Here is a 16,645-nt window from a genome sequence, read left to right as displayed (position 1 = left end):
CAAATTCCGGAGAGTGAAATATCAAGAATCAGCACGTTCGTACGTTCCACCGTTTTCCGTAGGTTGTTTATTATAAGCAAACTGGATGAATTCTGTATAATGACACCTTATCGCCGTATTTATTCCCGTCACAACAAAAATCTAATATCGCCAGTGTTAAGATTTTCTCCTCTACTTTTTGTGTGGAAAATATTTCCCCATCTAAATTGAAATTGAATTTCACTATCTACGATCGACCGTGCTTGTGTATGCAGGAATATAATAACACCTAGTAGTACACACGCCACATCTAAAGTGATATACGCAACATTGAACAAATCGACACGGACTAGACAATTGGCCTACAAAACAAACGTTTGCTAATGTCGGACCCGAATTTCTAGCTACTTGCATAACGGTTTTGATGTAATTTCTATCATACTTTCGTGACATTCGATTTAAGAAGATAAATAATTTTTGTTCCTCTGGCTCATAGTAACGTTTCATCCGTAGACTATTTCCCCTCCCCTAATATTCTTCAAAGCTTCTGCCAGCAATGCAGTCCGAATTCGATCATGACGTTGGGATTCTGTTGCACGTTTACTTATGTTTTGGTACTTGTTGGTCAGTAATTGGTTTTGGTGGTGCTGGTACGATACGAGTGGTTCTACGATCGGACACGTTCAAACTTGACAAATTCATTCACATCTAAATACGTTGAAATATTTTTAATAAATGGTCCATGGTTTAATGGAACCAGTTTAATAATTTGACGCTAACGAACGCTCAGAGCGACCGATTCTAGAGACATGCGTGATGCAAAATTCATTCAAACAACACTCAAAGACTAAAGGAAATATCTAGAATGGATGGTACAATGGTAGATTTGATTTAAGTAGATTAATGGTTGATGGTTGACCGGGGCCTTCGGTTCTTCTATTTTAGACTACTTTAAATATAAGCCACCTTTTTTCTTCTTCCTGCACCCTCCTAAACAACTGTTTCAAAAGGCGCGATGCGAGTTTGCTCCACGACAATGCAGTCCGAATCATCACCAGGCGTCCAATGAGTGTACTCTTACGATTAGATGATACTAATTCTAAATGCAAAATAATTGTGGGCCCCCAATAATTTGGGGCACATCTGATCAGCTGTTTTTCCTCCTTTTTCGGTTACCCTGCCCCACATGGCGATTTGTGGTCCTGTTTGTGGTCAAACAATGTTCATCTTAAGATGCTCGGTCGATTTATCGTCCACCGGTGTCGGCTGGGACGCTTTGGAAATGGCCGGAATGTGCGGAGGTGGTTGTGGAGTGGTTTTCGAGGAGAAGAGAGAAATAAACATTTGATTTAAAGCTGAACCGCAGCTCGATGAAGCGAAAAACCTTTGGTGTAGTTGTGGATATCACACTCACAAAAAACGCATGCAAACCACCCTTGATGAGGCGTTGAGTTGGGCACTGTTGCAGCAATCGCGAGCAAAAAACGTTAGTATTGTGGCTTTGGAAAACGGCACAAATGTTGGATGAAACCAAGCAAAACGAAATCACACATGGAATTTGTATCTTTTAATTAAAACGAAAAGGTCAGTTGGGAATTATAAAATAGCAAACCAACATTCATGCCGTACGAACGAGACAGGTATTAATTAGTGAACAAAAGGAACGCACTTCTACCGATCGTCCCATGGTTGATCGTTCGAGGGCTCTGATAATGTTTCAGCATGCAGCACAAATGGCTCTAATACTTTAAAAAAAAAAAACAGATGCACGAGCAGTGATGATCTATTTGATCTTCTTACTGGCTCCGGAGCCGGCGGCCGTTCGGAGCTGCTTCAGCTCCTTCGTCCAGATAAGATTGTTGAAGAACTCGCCCAGCAGGTACAGACCAACGCAGAATATAAGGCTGACCGCGAAGAAAACGATGCGCTGCGGAAGGTTCAGTACATCCAGCACCGGGTACACCCAGATACCGCCAAAGTGACGGACGACATGCAGCCACGCTAGGTAGGACGCCATGAAGATGCCCAACCCGGTAAGGCCGGCCTTGCGGGACGGGTACTGCCGGAAGCTGGTACAAATTTCCAACACCATAAAGATGACGATATTGGTGTGCATGACGTGGTTCAACCATCTGTGGATTAAGAAATACAAAAAACATAAATAATTGAAATAGAAGAAAACGGTGGCTTCATGTTTACCCAGGGAAAACGGCATCCAGAGCCTTCGGGAAAACGAGCTCCCGATCGATTGCCATCAGCGTCCAGAATGTAACACCAACGTTCAGCGCAACAGGGAATGCAAATGCGGCCAGCATGTAATCTTTTACCTTCCGGATCAGTGGCATCCGTTTCGGGGCAACCTCGTTGGTTCCTATGAAGTCATTCAGCAGGCAAACAGTAAAGTAGACAGCTTGGAGAATCTGCAACGAAAAAACAAATTTAACCATATATCAAAACGTGTAACTATTGCTACGCTCGAAATTAGTATATTTATCCCACGCCACGCCAACGTACCGCATCCCAAATGGTAAGAAATTTTAGCTTTCCACCAAACTCTCCCCCTGCCCGTTTCAACTCCGGCGGAAAGTGCACATAAACAAAATCATAGTACAGTCCGTACGAGAACTGCACCGCGGCAATGAAGTGCATCAGCTTAAGAAGGGCACCGTAAACGCCACGCTGGTAGCCACCGCTCGTCTTCGATTTAGCCATTATTATCACCGGCTCTGGGATCAACGATGGTCAGTGGACTTTTCAATGTAACTGCTGCCAAACAACACCACTTCAACCGGAGAATGGCACACTCTTTGCACAAAGAATTATCGTTAAGTGCCAGGCGAGGATGATGATGGTGCGCTATTTTCAAGTGTCTTAAATAAGAACGAGTATTATCTCGTCGGGCTGAGCAGATAGACGGTGCTGTGGTTGATTAACTTCATTGAACTTTGCACCAACTCCGGTGCTCGCGGAAGGATTGATGTAACGAGTACGTTCACGAATGGTTTGTTGACATTTTGCCCCACACTTTTGACAGTTGTCAGTTGGCATTCGTTGAAGGCTCCACAATAGAAAGAGGTTCCGCAGCGGCGGAACAAAGTCGGCGCCGACGCATTCGCGGATTGTTAGTTCGCGTTGTGGGGAGCAAATAAACAAAATCTCAATTCGTTCGTAGAAGCGGCGAGTGCGTGCAATGGAATGTGTCGGAAAAGTACTTTCCAACAGATTCAGCGTCTAGCGAAGCATCGTACAGCCTCGATCGCTCTCTGGTTCCGGGGAGGTCGTTGTAGAAATCGATCGCGACTCGGGGGACATTGACATCTCGTGCTCATTTGATAGTGGTGCTGCTGCATTCAATATCAGCTGTTCCATTCGTAAGTTGTGGAAGGACCATCGAATCTAGGTGTTGTGCATTGCGGCCGTTGAACCCTTGAAAAGGGCTAAAACATACGCTGTAAGTAAGTTTCCCGGAGATTATTTCAATAACAATGTATACTCATTCTCTGTTGTGAGTTTTCCATACGAATATAATTCTTTTAATTCTTTATGAGAAAACGGATTACATTTCAAATATAACTTGCATTAAGAGAACAAAATATGGAATGTTTAGTTTATTTTCCATCTTGATTAAAGATAGATTTTTCACATCCCATCACTAAATGATGCATTTGACACCATTCCAGAGTTGTATTAAGAATTATCTCTTTCCATTAAGTTCATAGATAAGACATCATTCATCCAGATCGCTGAAGGATGTTGCAAACGATCATAATTTGGGGTGCCCCTTTCGCGTAGAAATTTTCCCTACTGCCAACTCCGGTTTATTGGAGTACATAAAACAACGAGGGTACACTTTGCTGTGCATCACTTTGAGAAGGCAAGAGACCACACCATTCGATGGTTTCACCCCATGCTTAGCATGTGGTTACTATCAACTGTGGGTGGAATGTGATCCTCGTAGATCGTTGAGGACGTTTGTTTTCCTACCCCGCTTCCACCTTCCGGTAAACTCAACTGCTTCGGCCATAAAGTGTATCACCCACAACGCCGCAGTATGAAAATACACTTATCTTGCGATTTACCCGTATGTTGCTTTCTGGGCGTACAGATTCGTTCACTTCATGCCGTTTTCAGTGTCAAAGGCAAGTGATACGATGCCAGTGAAGGGAGGATTTTAATCGACGTAGCTACAACAGTTCCAACCTTTTTGGACAAGAAAGTTTATTTTTCTATGACGCTGCACGCGCCATGTTTTGCTTGTCGAACGCTCGGAAGGGCACGAACGATCGAAACAGATGTGATCTTAAGTAGATTATTGTTATTGGCAATTTGGACCAGCTGTTTGATATTATTCAACATTCAGACTCAAATAGCTATGTTCTGGGATGCTTTTCGCGATTGAAATACTTTCAAAGTAATCTTTAAATGAGTTTTCCATTTCGAACAATTCATAGTTGATAAAATAATCTGGAAAAACGGGTTCTCGCTTCCTTTCTTCTTGATCATACTCCCAAATGATGGAGGAACCGGATAACATGGGGGAACCATTTATTTTAGTGCTAGAACGACCGGTTCTGCAAAGTTTTATTTTTATTCTTTTTACCAAGAAATATTTTTGGTTTGTTTTAAATCTTGATAAGTTTATCTAAAAACATTACAGTTTTCATTTTTATATTTTTAGTTACATTTATGTGCAGATAAGCAAAAGTTTATCAATGCCGATATAATATATATACTTAATGTTTTTTAGTTACATTCCACGATTGTACTTGATACAGCTATCACCCGAAATTCTTATTTTGGTTTATTTATATCAAGTACCTTATTGAGCTATCAGATTTATTATTAACTAGAAAATTGAACCTTTCACTCCTCCACTACTCCTTATTAAACATGGTTGATAAGGTTGCCCGAAAAATAGAGAAACACAATCGATAGCAAAAGTAGTTTTATCAAATACATAGCATGACGTAATTCTCGCTCTACGTTTACCTTCGTTTGGAGTGCACTAACCGGCCAATCCAAGGTATGTATGTCCGACTCCAGTATGAAGTTGTTGCATGCCTGTTTATTTATCCACAGACACATGGCGTGGCTTGTTGATCAAATAACTCCCACTTCACAAGCCGGTACCGATGATAGATAGAGCGGATCCCATGGCCAGGCGAAATGGGTAATGAAACTTTTGCACGATAAGTAAAATACCCGAGTGAAAAGGGAAAGTCCAAGACGAGTCGTCCGATGGACCGTCGGCGTCAACGTCGGGTGTGTTCCCAGAAACTCCAGAAGCCGTCAAAGTTTGCACCTTTGGGTGAAACGATGCGCTCTTCTTACGCAACAATGTGAACGTCATCGGACGGACACAAGGCGTTTGGAAGTGATTACATGCCGTTGTGTTCCACTTCTCGGTGCACCGCACTCGTCACCCACTCTTGCCTCCCTCCGCAGTCACGGAATCGACCACCCGACTGGCGGCCCGACTGTGGTGAGTGTATCGATTTTTGGAACTGCCGCAGCACGTTTGTCCAATTGCATTTGGTGTCCGGTGACCTTTACCAACGACCTCCCGCCGTTGTACGGCAGCGGTACTACTACTGCAGCTATCGTAATTTCTCTCCAAGGGTGTTGCGTGATATAATTTGACCACCGAAAGCTCGCCCAACCAAGGGGTGTGAAGGGTGGGCTTACTTTTGAAGGGCTGTTTTGGTGGATTGGTTTCAGGGTGAACCTGTTTTCACAGTTGAAAAAAAATGGTTCTAAAGATAATATTGAGTTAACAAATATATACACTTCGGTGCGGACATAGTCACCCGAACTAAAGAAACCAAATTAAGGTATGGCTTTTGTATGGTAGTTTTTTGTTCAATAGCCACCGAAGCGTGCTGACATGACGTGAAGAAGTGCCTTTATATAAATATTCATCATCAACTTGAACATGCAGCCCTGACGCAAAACATAGAAATCACGCAAAAACACACGATGTCATGCATGAGTTGAAATATAAAATCATAAACATAAGATTAACAAGACTCCGGTGATTCGGTTTCGCGCAGGATATTATAAAACTCAAAAACGTGTTTTCTCTCTGTGTGATAGTGGAGTATTATTTTTCGAAACATGTTAAAATATCATCTTTCATGTAAAATACCACAAATCCCATACAGTTTTGTTATGTTCCTTCTTGTGTAACTAACAAACCCGCACAGAGACGTTCGAAATGATAACAGTTTTTGAGGACTTTGTATTACAACAGAGGTGGTTGATGAGAAGTGGTTTTCGTTTCTTTCCAGAGAAAACCAACCCTTGTTTTTGTTCTAGAAATATCTAGAAACATCCCTTCCGAAACAAGGATAATGTCTTTCGTTCCTTTCATGGAATTGCGTGTTTAGTGCGCTTGGCGTAGGAGAAACGGGTTGACCTAACGATGACGCCACGTTGACCGTGCACCATCTGTTAACGTCCCACTACCTATGTTTCCTACTACTTTCCGGTCCAACGAGACACTTTAGGTTGTGCACCGTGTGTACGCTGAACGCTTTTATGTCCTGCCGGAAGAAGGTGGCAAAGCCCATAAAGTTTTTCCTCCCCGGGAGGATGTGGATGTGTCTGCAACATAAAACATTCATGTAGGAAAGCCGTAAGGACAAATCCGACGCCAGGTGAATGAAAGTCGGTGGTCTCCATTCAGTGACATCGTGCATCGTTTTCCCACTTTTAGCGACTTTCTATTTCCTCGAACATATTTACCCCCATATTGCACCGGCCACCAGGCGGCTCCATCACGGGAAAACCGGCTCGCAAAACAGCTCATTATCGGCTGCCTGGAGGCGGGAAAAAAACAGACTGCTCAGTTTTCCATAGAGGCACATCGCGTACGTATGTGGATGCGTGTGCATGTGCGTATGTGTGTGTGCCCATTTGTTTATGTTACATTTTATTTTTAACAAATTGCGTACATTTTATCATCGGACGCGCGTTTCACCATCAGTTTGTTGATAGCGATGGAGGGCGATAAAAAAAAAAAACTTAATAAAAAAAACTTTTACGCAACAGTAAAAAAAGGCCGAGATAAATAAAACAAAACGTAGGAATAAAAATAGGCGAAAAAAAAACTGCAACGGAAACAGTTGCTCTGGAAATCGCATACAGCACCCACCGCTTGGCGCTCGGTGGCCCATCGGTTTCCCCATTTTCCGTTTTCCAAAAACCGTCCCCAGCGGGCGCATGTTTACGGTTGTTGCTGCTGGTGCCGGTGTTGTGTCTATTCCATCCGCCTCTCAAAATGCGATTCCGGTAGCGCACGGCGCACCACCCACCCGGTCCAGCGTGGTCTCCCCTCCTTGCTTCTGTACGGAAGCCGTCCATAAATCTTTCGCCTTTATTGATCCGTTTGCAATAACGGATTTTCGCGGCCAATGTGATGATGGGCCCCATGGGCGATCGTGCAGCGAAACCTGCGAACCTGCAATCCTCCCAAGGGGGGTAAGGAGCAAATCGGGAGGTATTTTTTTTCTTTTTCCACATCATGCAATACGTTACACAACCATTATCGAGTGCAAGTGTTACAAAAAGTTCTTGTTCATTCCTGTTTTAACTTGATTTTGATTTTTCTAAATATTAGCTGGAACCTTGAGCTCCTTCCTGCATTTGTACAAAAGTATTGATGCAGTATAAATAGATTTTTTGCAAAACAACCCATCCGTGGAATACGGGTTTCGGCTTGAAATATGATCCGCATGATTTGTCGGTGCTGCAGTTAAATATTTCTTACGCAGGAAACTTTTCGTGTGTTGGTTTCTTATGATGCACCTATAGAATTTCATAAACAATTTCTTCAATCCGACGCGAAGCATGTGAACAATGGTTCCAGAAACCCGTAGAAAACTTTGCACCGGTTATCGATTAAACAGGCTTTAAATTTTAAATTTAGATTAAACATATTATTGTTCGTTCAGTGAGCATCTAGCTAGGGCTGAACGTTGTGAAGCAAATACCCAATTTCGAATACTAACCAAACACCAGTAGGTAAGGAACTTGGACCGTCCACCGAACTCGGTGGGACGCATCATCTTCGGAATGAGCAGATCGGCCGGGATGTGGACGAAAAAGCGATCGTAGTAGAGCGCATAGCAATACTGACTGAACGCAATCAGATGCCAGGTGATGACGAACGCCGGGAGTTTATATAGCTGCACGCTGGACATTTTGGAAAAATGCGATACCGCAGCGGAAACGTATGCAAAAAAGGGGTTTGCCTTTTTTTCTCCACTTTCAGATACACACAATTAACACCACGTTCACACTTGCACACACTTGCTGGGGGAACACTTCAATACCTAAAGGAAATCCCTACACAAAGAAAACCAAGAAAAGCAACTCATTAGGAAAAACACTGCAAAGTGGTTTGTATGCGGTGTGTGGGTATATTTCTTATTCTTGTGCCCGAATTGAAACACTCGTCACACTACTTGCGAGTCGCGAAGCACCAGGATGGACACTGTTGGTATGAAAAGCTCGTTACTTTGTAAACAAAGCGAGTCCACTGCAATGTCTTTCGCTGCAGCAGTTTCGCACGCACGGGCTTAAGAACACGGGGACGTCTGCGCGGAAACGGTTCCCGACACGGGATTGTTTCGTGTCAACCGCTTTCGTACGCCACGAAACACATACACACTCGCACAACACAAGCCGCCAGTTGGTTCCTTACAAGGGGACGAATGATGGAAAGACGGTGTAGGGGAAGGAAGAGAAGTGGAATACCTTGCCGATCCCCCAGGGGTAAGGAAACCCACGCTTAGACGTTTAAATCCTTTCGCCTATCTTCTATCAGCGGTTCGGTTCGGTTTTGCGAAAAGATTCTATCCCGGCATCTAAGCATGTGGTCTGTTCCGATATGTAATTAATGCTGCTAGAAAAGAAACACACACTTTTTCGAAACAGCGAGAGAGTCCCTCCGACGGAACATTCACGTGTATCTGACTCTTCAAGTAGGCGGCGAACACAGGGAAAGGAAAGATATAACACTCCGTGCTAAGTGATGGTGCACCTTTTCTTTTCTTCTCGTAATCACTCCAAAAGACGGACAGTCGCGTGTCCTTGCGCGTGGACCCTTCTTTCTTCTCCGAACTGGAACCTTCAGCCGGAATTGGAACACCAGCGAATGGCACGACCGACGTAGCACGAATGAATGGAAGAAACCGAACGGAATTTTACACCCGGACACATCGCGCCGCGAGCGTTGACGTCGGGACCGTCGAATTGGAGCACAAGCGCAACGTGGATCCCCCGCTCGCTCTGGGGAGCACGACCCAGTGTCGTTCGTTTGTTCTCTCTTGTGCAACACGCACTCTTTGGGGCAGAGAAATTAAATAAACCGTCGCGTCTCGCGGAACAAGTGGTGGATGCTTCCGAGATGAAAGATTTGTATCAAGTGCGTATCTACGCAACGCTCAGCTACACGATCCGGTTCCTGATGCTCAATTTATCATACTTTGTTTCTTTCTAAGTGTCCCCGTTGTGCTACAATTACGCACAATGACTGCATTACCCTTTTCACTGTTGGCATCGTTTAGCCAAAAGGCAGGTTTATTGATTTTTTTTCTCGTGCTTATTAACCACTTTCTTTTCAATTACATTAGTCGTGTTAATTACTCTTATCGTAAATTGAGAATGAATTACAAATTAACTACCTGTAGTGTTAATAGACATAAACTGCACTCTCGTTCACAACATGCTAGAACATTAGGCATCATCATACCCTGAATTAATTCATTTATTTACTTTTCGTGTTTATAAATAACAAACAACAGGATACTTTTTCAACCTTCAGTAAATAGATGTGGCGCAACAGATATAAATATCAAGAAAATGTAATGTCTGTTTCGAGCATTGTTAAGTGTATAAAGCCATGTAGTAGTGTGGCAAGTTTTGCAATGGAGTTGCGTTTCTTTGCCATCAAGCTCTTTCTTGTAGGGTAGCACTGGTTCAATAATTATACAGTCTGTATGTAAGATACCTCTGACATACCTTTAAAATATACAGGGTATATTTTCTACATTTCTTTTCCAAGCTTGCGTGCGTTTTATCATATTTTTTGTACTGATACTTCTTCTTCAGATAGCTGCGGACAGAGTCGCTGTAATCAGTCGACTTACTTTCGCTAGTTATCTCTTGCCCCACGTACGAGCTGTTTATCTATAAACAGCTGTACGAGCTGTTTATATTGTTAGAATCAGTAAAATGATTCTGTAATTTGCGACACATACACACTCTTCTGTGTAGGTTTTGGTTCATTAAATAATTGTTTGTAACTAGCCTTCAACTGTGTTCTTGGTTTAATAATTTTGAATTGATTGAGTGTATGGTAAACAATTGTTTGTCACGCAATGCATTACCCAAGGAGATTGTTCACGAACTCCATCGTACCTGACCCGTAAGTGAATCATCTTGTTTGATTCATGTGACATTTAAATTATGACCGTTTGCTTGAGCCGTTTACATAGTTTCATTGCTAATGTAGCGGCAAACATGTATACACGGTGGGACATTTTGTAATATTAAACAGTAAAACTTTTAATTTTTAAACTCACCAAATTCCAGTAGGTTAAAAATATCACACGTCCTTTTAGTGGCAGGGGATATTTTTCACTAGCTGCCAGCAAACTGTGGCTTTCCTTTACCACCGACAACCGTTTGTCGCTTTCAGCACAATCGTAGTACATGGAAAACACTTCCATTACTACGGCGGTACTGTGCATAAGAAGGACGAAAACCTGCTTGGGCTGTAAAACTCGCAAAACCATTTTCACTGGGCTGCAAATCTTTGCTTTCGGAACAAATATAAATTTACTAGAGATGATCACACGTTTAGTTCGCTGAACCACTACTTTATGACTGGTCAATCGATACACCGTTTCTCAGCAGCTAGATTGCGCCACGAGCGAAGCGAAAAATGGTGGAAAATTGCGTGTGTTCTGTCTGTACGCATGTTAATAGTAGCAATAGAGCGTTTAGTTTTGCTAGAATCGACTACAGCTACTCGTATAATGATGATCGTGCTTCAAGTTTCTCCACTAGCAAGTCACGGATATCAGACACGATATGACGATTGGTAGACGAGGTGAGGGGAACAGAACGACTAGTTTTTTCGTCCAAATGTAAACTTGGCCGTGTATTAAACCATATGAATGCCCCTAACAACGTACCTTACCCTGTACTACGTAGGTTGCCTTTTAAGTTTCGGGATTTGAAAAAACTGGTGATGCAATCTACCAACTAACAATTTTATCGTAAAGTTTGACGTTTTTGAGGTTATACGTACTCAGAACGTTTTGACATACGAGCGCTATTTGTGTTGTTAAAAAAATGTTTAAAGTGTCAATGTCCGCCAAATTGTGGAATTGGGTCGTGGACATTTTCGTGCGATTATTTTTTGCAACTTTCGACGTGAATTAACACAGCAGTAGTGCATGAATGAACTTAATTCAACTTTTGGTGATGAAGCTCCATCAATTATCAATATTTATCGACGGTTTGGAAAATAAAATCGTGGTCGGAGGTCACTCCAAGATGAATTTCGTGAAGGTCGGCCAAAATCAGTTGTCGTTCCGAAAACAATTGATGCTGTGCGTGAACGGATATTGCAAGATCGTCATGTGACTTTTTGTGAGATAGAGACAACCTTAGGTATTACTGGGACCAGCATATACTTAATATTGCATGAACATTTAACTGTCAACAAAAATTGCTGGTGTTGGATTCCACAAAATTTGTCAATCTCTCAAAAAAATACTCGTGTCGGTTGGTCGGAAAAAATGCTCGAAAAATACGATTGCGGTGCTTCAAAACTCGTCTTTAATATCGTGACAGGTGATGAGTCGTGTATTTACGCGAATGAGCCCGAAACTAATTTGCAATCGACTGTATGGGTGTTTCAAGATGAGCCGAATCCAACCAAAGTTGTTCACGCACGAAGCACTTCCAAGCAAATGGTCGCATGTTTTTTCGGAAAAACTGGATATATCGCAACCAAACCTCTATAACAACGTAGAACAGTCTATTCTGAGTGGTACACAACCATTTGTTTGCCAGTTGTCTTCCAAGAAATCAGGAAATTCAACCGCTGTCGACGGATCACCCGTCATCACGACAATGCGAGCTCTCACACATCGGCTCAAACAACTGCATTTTTGAGTATTCAAAACATCGATTTGATGAGTCATCCGCCATATAGTCCTTGATCTAGTACCAAATGACTTCTTTTAACACCCGTATTTAAAAAATAAACTGAGATTTCAACGTTTTTCAACACCTGAAGAAGCGAAGATCTCTCAAAAAAGCCTCGTGTCGATTGAAACTTTAAACATTTTTTTAACAACACAAATAGCGTTCGTATGTCAAAACGTTCTGAGAACGGATAACCTCAAAAACGTCAAACTTTACGATAAAATTGTTAATTAACAGATTGCATCACCAGTTTTTCCAAATCCCGAAACTTAAAAGGCAACCCTCGTAGTACTTTCAAATATCACAGTGAAACTGACGATTCAATGCAACTAAAAGCTAATGCGTACACTGACCTTTTTCGGGTCCACTTTTAACGATCAACTATTAAAGCGTTGGCAAAACGTAGCTTAAAAAGTGTTCGTAAGTCAAGTTCAATGTCACAATGTGCCATTTGCAGCAAGACGCACATCGTACGTAATGAACATGCATTTTTTTAACCACCATGATGCTCATAAATTCCCCATAGTGGTCCGCTAGTAGAACCAAAGAGCCTCAGACGTTTTTCTCTGCTTATCCGTGACTCACTTGTAGCTCGAACGATGGACACTGCGGACCGACTGTGTATCATTCCTCCGGTTGAATGGGTAGAGCTACGTGATCTCTATCTCGTAGACTGGCCAGAGCATCACGTTGCGTACACGACGATCGACAACTACATACGGTGGTACGCGAAGGACAGTGGAATAAAGAATCTCGCTATATGCTGTCTGAACGGAACCTGGCGAAAGGATGGAACATATCTCGTGGTGGTAAGCTAAGAACTGCAGCAGTGGCTGCTTAAGGATTCACTAACTCTCTCTTGGTATTGCATTGTAGGACCGTTATCAACTATTCGCCTACAGCTTCGATACGACGAACGGAATACTGGAAAAGGCATTCCATCTGCTGGACTGGAGTGGGGGATTGAAAGTGAGCTCCATTTTAAAGCGACATCGCGCACCACTGATAAAGGTGCTCGAAGCAAAAGGATTGCAGACGGAGTATGACAGTGAAACCTGTATCTACTTCATGCCAAAGGAACGCTGCAATGCACTGGAACTGCAAACACCGGACGGTTTCGAACTGCGCGCTCTAACTCCAGATGATGCTGCCAAGGCGGACGATCTTTGGCCGAACCGGCATCAGGGATCCCGGTTCTTTCTGGAGCGGCTGGCCGCCTGGAACCCAAACGTAGGGCTTGTGGAACGTTCGACCGGAACGCTGGTGGCCTGGTGCTTTCGACTACAGGCCGGACCACTCGGTGCCCTGCAAGTAGATCCGAAATACCTGCGGCGTGGCTTCGGAACAATTGTTACGGTTGCGGTGGCAAAGCAGATAGCGGCTCTCGGACAGGACTGTTTTGCGCTAGTTAATGCGACCAACGTTCCGTCAAGGAAAATGTTTGAGAGGTTGGGTTTTACCCATGAAGGTGAAGCTTACTGGATAAGGAATTTTCCGACGGTGCCGACAATCTGGCAGGATTGATCAAAGCTGTATTACTGAAATCTCTCTCCTGCTGTGGATAAAAAATATTTTCATTTCGGCAATCAATAACTATAAATCCTAATGCAAATCAGTTGATTCCATAACGTAGTTAGTTTTGAACAATTCATCGAACTATAAAGCTTGATATTATAATCAAATATATTAAATTAATAGATGTTTCATAACAGATTCTTTAAAAGATAAACGTTGAAATATCACAATGTTCAAAAATTTTTATTATGTTGTTGCCTTTCTAAATGGTTATTACTTAATGTCGATACTAAATACAAACTTGATTGATTAGTTTTTTCTCCATTTAGCCGTGAGTTTAATACCGATACAACACTTATTACTTTCAGGATCATTCAGGATCATGGCTAAGAAGGGAGACCAGCGAATGGACATTTTGTTCGATGAATGGAGCGAACTGAGGGACATTTACCGGCGCAACTGGCCAAAGCATGAATTTGCCTTTTACCTTTTACAAAACTACATCCAGTGGAAAAGCCAGGAACAAACATTGAACGTGAATATCTTTTCACTAAATGGGAATTGGCGCAACGACGGAACTTTTGTGTTGAAGGTGATTGTTGAAGGTGATTCCCCAAAAATAATGTGCCATTGTTCAACATTTTTTAATATATTCTAGGATGGATTTGAAATCTATTTTTACTCATCAGAGATTGACGGCTATGGTTCATATTTGATTCGATTGCTCAAGCTGCTCGAATGGGAAAAACTATCCGAGATTAGCATGGATTATCTCGGAACGCACCATATGGCCGTGACGAAAGTTATTAACGACAATAATCTACTGGTGAGAAGTAGTAACATGGCGAATTATTATTTCATGGCAAAAGAGCAAGCGCTTGCGGCTACTTCATTACCACTACCTGAAGGGTTTTCTTTCGCCCGGTTGACGCCGACGAAGCATTTAGATTACGTTTATAACCAGTGGCCACTCAGGAGTCACATCAGCTACGAAGCCGGTTATGGGTTGCTGAATCGATTGCTTCTTTTGAACGAAAGCGTTGGACTGTTCGACGCCGAAGGAGTACTCGTATCATGGTGTTTAAGGTACATAAGTAATTTAATGCGTGTCCGAAAGAAGGAAAATGATATCTTTTGTTGAATGATCTTTCCGCAGCGATCAAACTGGTGCTCATTCAGACCTTCAAACGGTGGACTCACACTGCCGGAAAGGGTACGGGCGATTGGTGGTGATGGAGTTGGCAAAGCGGTTGGCCAGAAACGGTTCCGATTCTAAAGCATACGTTTTGCAGGAGAATTCCAAATCAGTAAAATTATTTGAAAGCATTGGATTTCATAAGATACAAAACCTTCATTGGGTTGTGATAAATGGAAAAGAGGTTAAAACTCCTCTCCTCTAAAATGTTTCTATACATATTAACTTTGTTGAATTTCAAGAAAACATTGTTAGTTAATATTTAAATTACAAAGAACGCCTTTCTTAAAAAAATTGTGATATTAATTGGCTTATTAAATAGTTTTTTGTACCAGATAGCGACAGGTTAAAACCCTTTGGTAGATATCCATTTAATTTCTAATTTAATTCGATTTAATTAACGCTATAACTAGTTGTAATATGATTCTTTGTTTGTAACAAGTATGTGAGTAGGCTTGAATTGGCTTGGATCGAAGAGCAGCGTTAGGTCTTCTCTGTAGTCGAAAGGGGCAGGCAAATCAGGCAGGGCCGTGTGAGTAAATGGTTCCTTCTTCCTCACCATTATTTTCGTTACCATCCATGTTTTCCTAGCAACAAAAAAAGAGTTTTTAGGTTCTTCTTCTTTTTCTACTTAATGATGTAGCATAACTTTCAAATCTTCATAAAAGTTCTAAAATTCTAGATTCTTAGATTTTCTTTTAACTTCTTTAAACTTTCAACATAATTTATGTTCGACTTACGCTTCAATGATAGCGCTGGCGACTACGATGCGAGTATTCACGAGGAGATGGAGAGCGACTGGTTCGGAGCGAAAAATGCAATTAATTATGAATATTGTTTAATAAAAAAAGGGATTACTTATGAATCTCACCTTTCAGCGACTCGCCCTTTATATACTCCTGGAGTAGGGGGATGAGGCCGATCCGTGATAGAAAAGTCTACCCGTATGCGCCGACCGTGATATTCCATTCCGTTACAATACGAACGAGCCAAGGAAGCCTCTTCCACCGTTTGGAAGTATACAAACCCAAATCCTCGCGATATTCTGGTCTTTGCATCGTAAACCACGTACGCCTTTTCGACTATTCCATATTGACTGAAGATGCTTACTAGATGCGGTTCCGTGGTGTACACACTTAGCCCGAACACTCCCAAGCAGTGACTAGGCTTCGCACCATCGACACGAATTCGGCCACCGTATGTCGATGAATCTCTACGGCTGGAGTATCTGCGATCCGGAGAAATAGATTCCGACCTATACAGGTATCGATCAGAAGAGTCAGAGCGACTGCGACGGCTACGACGATGGCGATGGTATCGTTCCGAGCTTCGTGAACGTCTACTACCATCATCAAAACGACGGCTGGTACGACGACTCGAATGGCGGTGCGACAAGACCTGTAGCATTCAATCAATATTACCGTTAGAATGGATTAAATTGTTCAAATAGCAAGTACTATAACACTAAATACTTTCCATTTTTAACGTTAACGTTTTTAGCAAAAAATACGACTTCACCTAACCAAGCTTGGGACAAGAATGACTATACTTTGTTTAATTTTGTATTTTGTATGGCGAACGAAGTTTCGTAACCGTTAGCAACGGAAGAGAAAACTGGATCAGGCTTAAATTGCTTATGGTCGTAATTTCTCTGCTTAGTAATTATTTTAGAAATGTAGCTGGATTTTCAAGTTTAGATCAAGCCCATTAAAATAATAAAGCAAAAAAATTTTA

General features: G+C 42.2%; 3 protein-coding genes across 9 annotated transcripts; 1 reads left to right on the top strand and 2 right to left on the bottom strand.

The window, feature by feature from the left end:
- Positions 1 to 89: 89 nt before the first annotated feature.
- Positions 90 to 2,959, bottom strand: LOC131267356 (androgen-induced gene 1 protein-like). Its single transcript, XM_058270215.1, has 4 exons — positions 2,494 to 2,959; positions 2,179 to 2,399; positions 1,780 to 2,111; positions 90 to 1,253 (listed from the first exon to the last, which is right to left on the bottom strand). The coding sequence occupies exons 1-4, from the start codon at positions 2,689 to 2,691 to the stop codon at positions 1,192 to 1,194; spliced, it is 813 nt and encodes a 270-aa protein (XP_058126198.1). The 5' UTR covers positions 2,692 to 2,959; the 3' UTR covers positions 90 to 1,191.
- Positions 2,960 to 3,126: 167 nt separating this feature from the next.
- On the top strand, positions 3,127 to 15,699 carry LOC131267802 (uncharacterized). Of its 7 annotated transcripts, none has more exons than XM_058270759.1 (4): positions 3,127 to 3,430; positions 14,085 to 14,308; positions 14,375 to 14,802; positions 14,873 to 15,699. In XM_058270759.1, exons 2-4 carry the CDS (start codon positions 14,099 to 14,101, stop codon positions 15,114 to 15,116), a joined length of 882 nt encoding a protein of 293 aa, XP_058126742.1. In that variant the 5' UTR covers positions 3,127 to 3,430; positions 14,085 to 14,098; the 3' UTR covers positions 15,117 to 15,699. The 7 variants fall into 7 exon arrangements, with proteins under 7 accessions (XP_058126742.1, XP_058126745.1, XP_058126743.1 ...); XM_058270762.1 differs by having other exon boundaries at positions 14,085 to 14,321; positions 14,406 to 14,802; XM_058270760.1 differs by having other exon boundaries at positions 3,127 to 3,434.
- LOC131264153 (transformer-2 protein homolog alpha-like) lies at positions 15,655 to 16,318 on the bottom strand. Its single transcript, XM_058266442.1, has 2 exons — positions 15,783 to 16,318; positions 15,655 to 15,709 (listed from the first exon to the last, which is right to left on the bottom strand). Exons 1-2 carry the CDS (start codon positions 16,316 to 16,318, stop codon positions 15,655 to 15,657), a joined length of 591 nt encoding a protein of 196 aa, XP_058122425.1.
- Positions 16,319 to 16,645: the final 327 nt, after the last annotated feature.

This window comes from Anopheles coustani, chromosome 2, assembly GCF_943734705.1.
Source record: "Anopheles coustani chromosome 2, idAnoCousDA_361_x.2, whole genome shotgun sequence".
NCBI lineage: Eukaryota > Metazoa > Arthropoda > Insecta > Diptera > Culicidae > Anopheles > Anopheles coustani.
The sequence above is the reverse complement of the archived record's forward strand: the minus strand, read 5'-3'. Positions and strand labels throughout refer to the sequence as shown.